At 39.0% G+C, this 13243-nt stretch overlaps 1 protein-coding gene across 1 annotated transcript in view; it reads left to right on the forward strand.

The window, feature by feature from the left end:
- The window catches only part of lmbrd1 (LMBR1 domain containing 1), a 203421-nt gene that overhangs the window by 69423 nt on the left and 120755 nt on the right, over window positions 1-13243 (forward strand). Inside the window, exons 7-8 of the mRNA XM_036583441.1 lie at window positions 4844-4911; window positions 12484-12572. Coding sequence (XP_036439334.1) covers window positions 4844-4911; window positions 12484-12572 — 157 coding nt within the window. The remainder of the gene's footprint in view (window positions 1-4843; window positions 4912-12483; window positions 12573-13243) is intronic.

The raw sequence follows: 13243 nt of genomic DNA on the forward strand, positions 1-13243 counted from the left end.
ATGATTAATCATGATCAGTTATTTTAATTGTGATTAATTGCTTTCTAATAGGACAAAAATAGTGAAGTTGCGCAAACACGATTAATCACGATTATCTACACAAAACTGTGCGAATAATCAAAGTTATCTACTTAAAATAATGCAATGAATCATAAACATAAAGTCAATTGTGATTTAATTGCTAATTTAATTCTAAAAGGGTAAAAACTACTGAAGTTGAGCAAGTGAGACAATTGTGATTAATCGCAATTATGTGCTCAAAATAATTATATTCATTGTTTTGTAACCGTTGTATTTATGACTTCCTGGCATTGATTTTCCACTTTTTCCGATTTTGACAAGCTGGTCACACAGTTTCCACTAGAAAATGCAGAGGCCTTCACCCCACCGCACCAGCGTAAATGCAGCGTAACCCTGCCCTCTGTGCCGTTTCCTGGAGGGAATGCCGTCCTATAGAGAAACCCCACATACAGAAAGACCATCGTCAGTGTAAACGCAGCGCAAACAGGAGCCTGTAGCGAAATGCAATCACAGAACCGGCCTCGCTTGCATTTAAAGCAGAACAGAGAGTTTGTGTAGGGAAGTCTAATTTCAGCAGTGGGCCGCTGGAGATAAGCGTAAGTAAGTAAAGATTACCTGATTACAGATATGACAGTTCTCCGATATTAGCCCAGCAAATCGAGGCAGGCTGCCTCAGCAGAAAGTTGGACCGCGGCGAGGTGGCGGAGCATATGAAAAACACTTTTTCTTCTCCGGCAGCGTGCGCTCGCAGAAATTTCAAATATTTGTCTCCAAGGACACTACAGTGATGTGGAGATTACATGCTGAGGAGCCTGCGCCTCCTCTGCAGTGTTGATTTAGAGTTGACAGGGTCTCTCTCTCTCGCTCCCTCTCTCACTCTACCACTCATCCTCCCTCCCTTCGGTGTCTTACACATCATACTAGTGAGACTTAGTGAGTCCTGGTCATAAAAAGCTGGCAAATCTGATTGCGTATTTACTGAAAGTGAGCAAAAAATCGGTGGTGAAATATCGCGTCGCTCTGTTGTTCTGATTTTGCTGCATATCTATCAGCGCCGGCTGGTGAAATCAATACGACCTAGTAGCCTCAGTTTGATGCTTATTTTTATGTGTAATTCGACTGCTGACCACCAGCGAAAACAAGTAATTTCTTCTAAATATGTCAGCAATTTTCACAATCATCAAAGCAGACGTTGCGCAAGCTCCATATTGATCTCCTGCTCCATGCCTAATAGACCTTTTATATTTGGGTGGCTTGCGCAGATACTAACAGATGATTTGTTGTAAATGCTGTGTATACCTTTCAAATCCGGGCCTAATTCTTGTTTTTAGGGCTAAATATTACTGTGCGAGAACATGACGTGGCTGAGAGAGGATTTGGGATGGTAGTCCATCATTACCTGACTGAAATTAAGAAATGAACAACAACCCCATTTCCAGAAAAGTTAGACGCTGCACAGAATGTAAATAAACATAAAATGCAATGATGAGCAGATCATTTAAGCCCTGTGTTTCATTGAAAATAGTACAAAGACAACAAATCAAATATTGAAATTGAGAAATTTTGTTGTTTTTTGAAAAATATATGCACATTTTGAATTTGATGAAACAGACAACAGAACACTTTTCCACTTCCACTCAGTCCATTTTAAATTAGCTCAGGCCCAGAGAAGGCGGCGGCGTTTCTGGGTCCTGTTTATATTTGGTTTCTTCTTTGTGTTTTAGAGTTTTAACTTGCATTTGTGGATGCAGTGATGAACTGTTTTCACAGACAGTGTTTTTCAGAAGTGTTTCTGAGCCCATGCAGTGATTTCCACTACAGGATCATGTCTGTTTTTAATGCAGTGCTGCCTGAAGACCCAAAGATCACGGCCAGCAAATACTGGTTTTTGGCCTCGTCCCTTACACACAGAGATTTCTCCAGATTCAGAGTCTTTTAATGATATTCTGTACCGTAAATGATGAAAAGCAGAAGTTCTTTGCTATTTTATGTTGAGGAACGTTATTCTTGAATTGTTGCACTATTTGATGGTGCAGTCTTTCACAGAGTGGTGAACCCCTCCTCATCTCTACTTCTGAAAGACTCCGCCTCTCTGAGATGCTCTTTATACATTTTTTATATATCATGTTACTGACCTGTTGCCAATTAACCACCATTACACAACTTTACCAGCCTTTTATTGCCCCTGTCCCAACTTTTTTGGAATCTGTTATTGTCGTTCTCTGTTTCAACATTTGATTTGTTGTCTTTGTACTATTTTCAATTAAATATAGGCTTTAAATGATTTGCGCATCATTGCATTTTGTTTTTGTTTACATTTTGCCCACCGTCCCAACTTTTTTGGAAATGGGGTTGTACAATAATATAAAATATTCCTTTTTTTATTTTTAAAAAGCTTAGAATCAATAAATTCAAATAGGAGCTGAGATTTGTGATTATTTCTGTTTTTAGCTTCTTTTTAGGTTCATTATTTTCACTATTATTAAATAAGAGCATCTTAATTTCTGTCTAATTAAAAGGTTAAGCTGTAAAGGCCATTCAGTGTGGTTTGATGTAAAGTATGCCACTTTCTGAATCACACTTGTTTGCAGCAGTGGTGATGGGAACCAGATGTCTGAAGCATTTAATGCCTCTAAGAGCTGCAGTTCTGTGCAAAAGTTCACCTGTCATTTATTTAATTTCCTGTCAAAATGGCCAAGTTATTCTATATTCAGTGCCTGAAAAAAGCAGAAAGCACAAAATGGGGTCCAAAAGTCTGAGGTCACTTTTATTTTGCATCCCTTTTCTTATTTAATATAAATTTTTCTGCATAACAAAAGTACAATCTGTGAAATTTGAATATGAGTTTCAGAATTTCTTAGTATTTGGTGGTGTTTCCTTCTTCTGCGTTAATGACGGTGTGCACTCGAGCTGCACAGACTCCACAAAAGACTCTGATCAGCAGATCAAATCCACTTGAGAGTCGTCTGAACTCGAGCTTCACTGGAAGAGATCAGACTAAAAGAATAAACGACATTTTCGTACAAAGACCTGAACATGGTCAGTCCCACAAATTGGATTTATTTTGAAATAGTGAAGAAACTTTGTTTTAATTTAGAAAAAGTCCTAAAACTTTCCCAATTTAAATAAAAAAAACTTTACCCCACTGTACTTTTAAAAGTTCCACAGAAGCCTCAGCAGCTCTACTATCAGCTGTGTGAGTCAGTGAGTCACTCTTCACCTTTATTCCAGCTTCCATTCTTTTCAGGAGCCTCACTTTCAGTTCCCCAAAGAATCTGCAGACACACCTCCAAAGTTCAGTCTTAGAAGTTGGTTGATCATCTTCTGACTGATGTTCAGTATGACATATGAGCACTAAAAAGGTCATTTTAGATAGTAAATACAATATTTGCATTGTAGACTTTGTGACGTCTGGTTCCTATCACTGCCACTGTAAACCAGAGTCTGTTTCTCTACAGTCAAATCATTCTAAATGACTTTGTTTACATCTCAACGATTAAATTCTGGGGATTTGTTTTTCTAAAAATCCCCTTTCATTGTTTTTTGTATGCTGTGATAGATAGTCATCACAGCAAAACTGGAAAACATTGTTGGAACAAAACCTCGTATCTCCATTTTTGTTATTTTTCAGTTTTTGACATAATTTGAAAATGCCTGTTGGTCTTTATATTGTGTGAAAATTTCATGGTGAATAGAACAAAATAAACAGCCCAAAATGACTTGGGAGAAAGTCTGGTTCCATTAACTTACATTAAAAGTAAAGTAGGTTTTTTCCTTCTCCTGTAAAGTTACCATTTTGGAGATGTGAGGTTTTGTTCCAACAGCAGCGATATATAGCTAGTGGTACATAAATATATGCTGCATATATAATGACAAGCTTATACACAAGCCGGGGTTACACTACACAGCATTTACCCCGGTTTTAGTCCCGATTCTCAGTGAGTCTGAGTCTGTGTTGGTCGGCTCTAGTCTGCAGATGTTTGGGTCAGTTGGAGTCAACAGTTGGAGAGAGAGTGGAGTCGTTTGTGAGGGGCACAGACTCAAATTTACTGCCTCCCTATCACGTTTCAGACCAGTCAGAGTTGATCAAACATGTTTGATTTTTTAACCCGACTCTGAGTGAAATCTAGAGTAAACTGGTCAACGACTCAATCTGAAAGGATTCCTGAAAACGGCCAATGAAAACTGAGAGAGCATGAAAGAAGAAAATACAGCAAGTAAACAAAGAGAAATGGTGGAAAGTCTCACATGTGGAGCGAAGCTTTTTAATGAGCTGAGTTTAAGGCACAACCAAGTTTCTGTGCATTTATGTACATTTAAAACTCTAAAAACACCAAACTGCTCACTTTTTTAAATTATGTTCCTCACTTAAACATGTTTACCTGCTGCTTCTTTACTGTTTCAGCGCAAACGGCAGAGAAACCAGCAGCAGCAGCTCACGTTAGAAACGTGAGAATGCAAGAGTTCAGTGAGTTCAGTGAGCTCCGTTCGGTTCACCAACAGCTGAAAAGTTGAGTTGTGTGTGATCCCTAATCGTTTACTGTGGATCCCCAGTATTTCAGTCGCCCAAAAAAATCCAGTCCAGTCTGACAGTGTGAGACGCCCAGTCTTTATAATCTGGTAAGACCTTAAAAGTCGTGTAGTGAACCCCAGGCTTTAGTTCTTTGTTTTTGGAAAGCTGGAGATTGCACCACTTCACAAGGCTAAAGCAGCTCCTCAGACTTTGTCCTGCCGTTATATCCTCTCTAATTACACTGACCGTGTGGAATCAGATGTCATCACTGCGTAAACTGATGTGTGTTCATTTCTTCTCTTCTTCCAGCAAGCCAAAAACGCGCTGAGGTACACGGTTGGGTTTGTCGTCGTGTGCGCTGCACTTCTCTTAATTGGGTAAGTACACGACTCCCAGCCTTTACGCCACACCTGCCTGTCAGTTTCTGTGTTTGAAAGGCTTTTTGTCATTAACTTTTTAATGATGAATAGTCTTGTCATAAAATCCATACTTACTTTTTGCCACCTGCTCATTTCAAAGACACCATCCCTGTCATACCAATGGTTCTACACCCACTCAGTACCTCAGGCATGAGCCGTGAAAGAACGCCGCAGTCTTAGAACCCATGAGGGAGTCAGAATACTGATGGCTACCTTTTTGTATGAAGATTCTCTTTGTCCAAGCTCTTTTTCTTTTATGCAAGCGCTCTGTAGTTGCAAGCCTGCTATCTGTCGTTTGGTTAACAAAGAGTACTTCCTCAACAGGGTACCTCATCATATACAGGCTGGTGGAGACGCCATTATATCTGTATTTTAAAAGAAATACATTCTAGATGCCCTTACTGTGTCCTTGTTTAGGCCTTTAGATCTGTTTGTTGAGAGAAAGTTGCCGACTAAGGTTGACGATACTGTGGGGAAAAGTCACATTGCGATATTTGTGATTTTACTATATACTGCGATACTACGATATTTGAAATCAGAACATTTACCCTGTTAGTTATGAATCTACTAATGAAGCGTTGGGGCAGTTTTCTTTAGGGCTGCAACAAATGACTATTTTGCTCGATTATTGAAACGATTAATCGATTATTCAGATTATGAATTGCTCAATTACCAAATAACTGCTATGTAACTGTATATCAGCCTTTAAATTTGGCTTGAGGTTGTTTTATGCATTTGCTAACTAACAATGAAGACGAATATAATGATGAATACAAATTCACTGTTTTAATGAAATTTCCTGCTAATACAAAAAATAAAACAGCTTCTTTTTCCTGTCAAAATTTATACAATAAATAATGCAGTCATACAAAATAGCAGCAATAAAATATAACAAAACTAAATCAGTTTTTCTTTAATCACATCAACAAGTTCTCTGTGCATCACCAAGCACACGGCCATATCTACACATAAACATCACACAAACAATACGCATCACACAGACATGAGCACCAAACTGAAAACCGTTTTTCAGAGTTAAGCGTGAAATTCTCCCAGACTTTTTGTTCTCAAGGCTGCCATCGCGCTTTTGTTAACTTTCCAGTAAGCGGTAATGTCAAAACGTTCCTAGTGAGCACAAGAAACACGCGTGATCACCAAGTAATCAACGATTAATCGATGCGCCCCTTATGCACAGTATGGACAGAAAAACCATATTGCAGTTATATTGCTGCATATTGTAAGTGCTGTATACCTTCCAATATATGGAAAACACATTAATTAAGCATTGATATGACATGATTAATGATTAAGGACTGGCCATGATTAAACATTGACCAAAATTGTTTACATGGTGTATCATGTGAATGAAATCCAACAAAACAAATTGACTGGTCAGGATTCTCACAGCACCCAGTAAAACATTCAGTAAGAGGCTCATTTGTGTGTGTGATGTCAGTAATGTTGAGGGCTGATGTCACAATATTCCTGCCTCAGACGCTCCACTTAAGAAACACACGTACACATAAGAAAAGCAACACCAAAGACCGTAACACCAGAGACCGTAACACCAGAGACAGTAACACCAGAGACCGTAACACCAGAGACCGTAACACCAGAGACAGTAACACCAGAGACCATAACACCAGAGACCGTAACACCAGAGACAGTAACACCAGAGACCGTAACACCAGAGACCGTAACACCAGAGACCGTAACACCAGAGACAGTAACACCAGAGACAGTAACACCAGAGACCGTAACACCAGAGACAGTAACACCAAAGACCGTAACACCAGAGACCGTAACACCAGAGACAGTAACACCAGAGACCGTAACACCAGAGACAGTAACACCAGAGACAGTAACACCAGAGGCCGTAACACCAGAGACAGTAACACCAGAGACATTTTTAATGAAAAATGCATTTTACAGAATGGCTGCTACTGAGCATCAAACCACATGTTGTCAATCAGGGAATATCCACTAAAATATGGAATTTAATCCATTTGTGTTCTATTTTTTCGCAATTACCTCAGAATAAAGTCGGTCACACCAGTGACTTCAGCTAAAAGCTTCATATGAAATCATGAGCTAAATGAGAAAATCTCTGATAACTGAAAGACTCAGTGGACTCACCATGTGCTTTTCTTCATAGATCCTCAGAAAACAGGTAAAAGCAAGTCAAGTGATGTCATCAGTGTGACTTTTATTTCAAAATAAGAGATTTTCTGTTACGCGGTAACACCAGTGACACAACTCCTGGGGACAACAACTTTCATTATATATTTTATAATGTTTATTTGTTTTCTTTGTCATTTAATTCATATATTTCATAACCATGTACAGATTATTGCAGTTAAAATAGCAGAAAAACATGTTTTTACCTCAAAATATGGCATCACCCTTCTACTTCTGTGGTGCTTAGAATTTGATATGATTCATTTAATAAAAAAAGCCTAGAATGACTCTAATATAACAGTCCTAGTTAAATTTTCCTGTCTGATGGTGGGAAAATGCTGAAAGGGCAACAGAATCCAAGCCAAATTCACTTCACCAGTGGCCTCAAGTGGTTTTACTGCTCTAAAGCTGTTGGACTTGGCGATCTGGAGACTGCTGTGCTAAGCTAGAGGTCTTCCTCTCCGGGCTTTAGCCACAGTAGACGTCCTGTCCTTGATGAGGTGGCTTAACGGAAGGCATGATATATAGATGTGCTGTCATGTAATACGGCGCGACTCGTTTAAACGCAAGTTTGCTCAGTTGGTGCTCGGCTGAGGCTGCACAGCATAAACATAATGAATTTCACCTCCACTCTTCGGGACTAACGTGCTCCCTCCTCAGGTCATATAATTTAATGTTCTTTCAACCGTTAAACGGCGCTCGCGTGGGACGAGGATGCCTTGATCAGAGCGACATGTGACACGGGCCTAATTTAAAAGTCAGGATGGAGCCTCAGACAGAAGCAATTTCATCTCCACTTTACCTTTTGAAGCCCCCCGATGCCCCTTTTTACCGGCGGGGATTGTTTTGCGGCTCTTTTGATGTGCAAGGACATGATAGCTTTTTCCCCTCTTTCTGTGCGAAGGTGGACACATGGCACTTGCAACTGTTCATTTGTAGAGTGCCCGTCCAAGCCTGGTTGTTTTTGTCAGCGCGCTGACTGGCCCCGGCCAAGGTTGGAGCTCTCAAATTGAGGCCCGACCTCTTTCGGCCTTCTGTGTTCACACTGGACTGATTTAATTCGTGGGGTCCTCTCGAGAGCCCTAAAGACATTTCGCTCGCCGCCAGCCTTCTGATTTTAGAGATTTATCCGCAAGATTGATTCATGTGCTCTTGTTTTGGCAATGAGTGCAAACGATAGAAAAGGGCATCACAAAAAATGACATCTTTACAAGCGGAAACATCTTAAATTTAGTCAGTATGTCTAGTGTTTCTCGTTCTGAGACGTGTGAGACTGTCAGACCTGTTTCCATACACTTTTACTTGTTTTAAGTCATTTGAAGTTGGGAAGGTGTCTTATTCCATTGGCAGATCATTTAAACTTGTTTTGAGAAATAGTTCAGGTAACGTTGCTTACGTCAAGAAATGGAGTGAGACATTTTTATAAGAAGTTTTATAAGAAGTTTTTAAAATAATCTTGTAATGTTCTTGCAACAATCTCAAAATGAGAAATATTAGAGGTGTTGACTGCATTTGAGATATTTTCACTTGATATATCATTTTTTTGTAGTATTCTCAGGCACAATATTGACAAAATACCAATGCTAGTTGTTGCGATTGCGATATGCCCTGCAGTGTATTAAAATCATTTATGTGGCTTATTTATTTATTTATTTATTTATTTTTTTAATTAATTTATTTATAGCACTGCAGGTTCTATCTCGTCCCTTCCAGCTTATTAAATCTCAGAAAAATTAAATATCGTGATCCATATCGTGTGAAAACGTCTTGAAGTATCGTGATACATTGTTTTTGCCATATCGCCCACCCCTGATATAAAGTTCCTTTCTTGTATTATTCTTGATGTTCCTGCATCGATTTAATGTGACGTTTCAATCTCTACTGCTGGTCCTCGTCCTCGTTACTCTCCACCAGCCAGTCGCTAATTTAGATGTTCACTTGCGCTTGTGTCACTTTGAGTGGCGTTTTGGCTAATTAACCTGGTATGTGGTTAAGGTTCCTAATTGCTTAAAGCAGTGTAACGAATGAGAAGACGTCTGCGTTTTGGCAAAATATCGTCCTCAGTCTCATGTTGGACATGCTGCTCCAGCAGATATTTCTTTCTAATAAGAGCCGTTTAGAGGACTGAAGCGGTGTGCTTAATCCGCTAAGAGGCTGTAGCGTACGACCAGGGGCTATTTATGAAACCGTGTCTCTGCAGACAGCTCTGCTACCAGGAGATGGAGGTGGGAGGGTTTTTCTCGGTGCTCTGTGTTTTCTCTAACATGAACATATCCACTATCCACAGCTCTGCTTTGACCCCTCAGCCACACAAGTCACACAGCCTGTGGGTGGATTGCGATTTGTACATGCAAAACATGTTAGTTCAAAGGAACCATGTGCAACGATTGCTTCTGGCTATGGATAAAAAAGATGACTGGAAACTGTTCCAATGCAAATATACTATAATATTTTATCTATATATCTGTACCACTGTTTGTGTACTACAGTATTTCCAGTATATATATAAATACCGCTGTTTGTATACTATAATATTGCAGGTATATATCAGTACTGCTTCTCATATACTATAATATTTCAGGTATATATCAGTAGTGCTGCTTGTATACTATAATGTTTCAAGTATATATCAGTAGTGCTGCTTGTATACTATAATGTTTCAAGTATATATCAGTAGTGCTGCTTGTATACTATAATGTTTCAAGTATATATCAGTAGTGCTGCTTGTATACTATAATGTTTCAAGTATATATCAGTAGTGCTGCTTGTATACTATAATGTTTCAGGTATATATCAGTAGTGCTGCTTGTATACTATAATGTTTCAAGTATATATCAGTAGTGCTGCTTGTATACTATAATGTTTCAGGTATATATCAGTAGTGCTGCTTGTATACTATAATGTTTCAAGTATATATCAGTAGTGCTGCTTGTATACTATAATGTTTCAGGTATATATCAGTAGTGCTGCTTGTATACTATAATGTTTCAGGTATATATCAGTAGTGCTGCTTGTATACTATAATGTTTCAGGTATATATCTGTACCTCTGCTTGTATATTCTAATATTTTAGGTATATATCAGTACTGCTGCTTTTGTACTACAATATTTTACATATATATCAGTACCACTGCTTGTATACTATATTTCAGGTATATATCCGTACCGCAACTCATATACTATAATAGTTCAGATGTGTATCAGTAACTCTGCTTGTATATTATATTATTTCAGGTATATATCAGTACCATTGCTTTTATACTATAATATTATAGGTATATATCATTTAGACTGCTTGTATACTATAATATTTCAGGTATATATCATTTGTCCTGCTTTTGTACTATGATATTTCAGGTATATATCAGTAGCACTGTTTGTGTACTGTAATATTTCAGGTATATATCTGTACCAGTTCTTATATACTATAATATTTCAGGTAAATATCCGTGCTGTTACTCATATACTATATTATTTCAGGAATATATCAGTACCACACATACATACACACGGGGGGTGGGGGCGGGGGGGCACTCGCCCACCGAGCCCAGCTTGTGTGAGCACAGTGGGGCCCTGTTAAACATGCATAACAATACATTACGAGAATATAGTAAACAGAAACAGTGGATCGTTTCACATCACAGCACTTCTGAATGACTGTTTACATTTCAGTACTGAATTATGCAGTAATGTAGAAGAATCTGTGGAATTCCTCTTTAATTACATGTTTACTGGACACCGTGGTCTTGTTTGTGCAATCATACCAATAAAATAAAGCAGGTGTAATGTTTTTTTCCTGTTGAAAACCGCTGTGTCATCCTTTACTAGTTATGCTCAGTAATAGTCCACTGTAGTCGTGTGGTCATTTTGTAGTCGGTGCTATGTTCTTTTGCCCATATTAGGAGCTCTGGGTCTGAGCTTGATTTCTCTATGGCCAGAATGAATAGGGTTTTCGAAAAGTCGCCTCTATCGCCCCCCTGTGTTAAATAAACATGTTCAGAACCCGATACGTTTTGTCCTGTGAACATTCTCCTCTCGAATAACACTGGATCCTCCGAATTACGAGGTTGTTGAAATATGAATATTGCTACAGGCGAGCTAAAGCTACTGCGCACTGAATTCACGTCATTAGACTGGCAGCCTCCTTAATCAGGTTATCACCCCCTGATTAACTGATTTCGGCCCTCAGAATATCCTAATTATTTTAATTTGGTGACATTTTTCTGAGGACATTTTCTCAGGACATTCGCCAGCTTTTTGTTCGACTTTTCCCTTTCCACCTTAAATGCATCAGTCACGTTCTGAACTGCTGCACCATTTAAGGCGGAACGGGAAAATTCGAACAAGCAGCAGCGAAAAAGAAGCTGACTCGGCTTCATGGAGGGTTGAAAGGCCTGATATGAGGAGGTTTCTCTATTTCCGCTTAACAGCTGAGTATCATTTTTGCTGTTTCTCAGAACCGACAGGTCAGTGTTTTGTCTCATTTGCTAATGCTTGTGATAGCTAGTCACAGCTGCTGCACCATTTAAGGTGGAACGGGAACATTCAAACAGGAAGCTGTGAAAAATTAAGCTAAATTCAGCCTCGTAGTTTTAATACTGGTAGTATTTTTGATAAGGAGTTTTAGCCTATCAGAATATCCCACCTAGAGGTTTTATTTACGGGTATACCGGTAATTCTGCGCTACGGTAGAACATTTTGATAAGGTAGCACAGCTCCGGCACAGCCCGCCTTTGTTTCGCGTTGCTTAGTGACGTCAAATTGATGCGCAGTAGCTTTAGCTCGCATGTAGCAATATTAGCATTAAGGCTCTTTAACGACCTCGTAATTCAGAGGATCCAATGATATTTGAAAGAAGAATGTTCACAGGACAGAACGTATCGGGTTCTGAACATGTTTATTTAACACAGGGGGCGCTAGAGGCGACTTTTTTCTAAAACCCTATTCATTCCGGCCATAGAGAAATGGAGCTCAGACCCGGAACTCCTAATATGGGCATAACGAGGACTACAGAATGACGCACGACTACAGGGGTCTATAGGGCAGACCGTAATCTGTGTCAGTGTGTGTTGTACAGCCTGGTCACCGTAACCCTTCATTTGAGGGTCTCCTCCAGAGATGATTGAAGCACATTCTTAGTGCATTACCAGCACTTGCTCCTGCATTTACTGCATGCATGTTTTCATGCATACATTTCATTCCGACGGCCTCACCTAACGACTCTCGACGTTAAGCGTGATTTAAGTGGGATTGTGGATTTACAGCTTGAGTGTTTTGGTCATTACAAGTTTAGATGCTACAGTAGCCGATCAGTCACGGTGAATTACTGCTAATCGATGTCATCCATCACAGGGCCTTCGTACCACTGCAGCCTCCACCCAGTCAGAACTCCACCCAGTGGGAGAAGGTGAAGTACCTGTTCGAGGAGCTGGGCAGCAGCAGTAAGCGCCATTTATTACTCTTTACTGTGCCATTCTCGTTTGCCACATCATGCCATGCCGAAGTGTCTGTCCAGCTGACATATGCAAAAAAGGGCATCTTGTCATGCAAAATTGTCTTAAATATGGTCAATAAATCTAATGTTTCTCCTGGTGAGATTGTTGTAAACTTGATTTAAGATTATATACCTTATTTTTAGACATATTTTACTTGTTTTAAGGAATTTTATGTAGTAAAATTATCTTATTATATTGGCAGATAGTTTTGCTTGTTGTAAGAAATGAGCTTGAAACCAGCTCAATTATCTGCCAGTATAGTGAGATAATTATACTTAATAAAATGCCCTAAAACACGTAAATAATGTCTAGAAATAAGATAAATAATCTTAAAATAAGTGCATAACTTAAAATGGGAAATATTACAGATGTTGACTAGAATTATGGTCATTTCACTTGACAAGATACCATTTTTTGCAATGTGTTTAGTTTTTATTTAGATTTTTTATTTCAGTTCAGCTTAGTTAGTCTTAAAGGTACCTTAGTGGTTTTAGTTTAGTTTTTGTTTAGTCTCAGTTTTAGCTGTAGTGGTTTGTATTATGATGATAACAGGTGTCTAATTATTTTAGAATAAAAGAAACATAGCAGCAGACTGAGCTCAGCTCGGCTCCAGCTTT

This window comes from Colossoma macropomum, unplaced genomic scaffold, assembly GCF_904425465.1.
Source record: "Colossoma macropomum unplaced genomic scaffold, Colossoma_macropomum, whole genome shotgun sequence".
In the NCBI taxonomy this organism is placed as follows: Eukaryota; Metazoa; Chordata; class Actinopteri; order Characiformes; family Serrasalmidae; genus Colossoma; species Colossoma macropomum.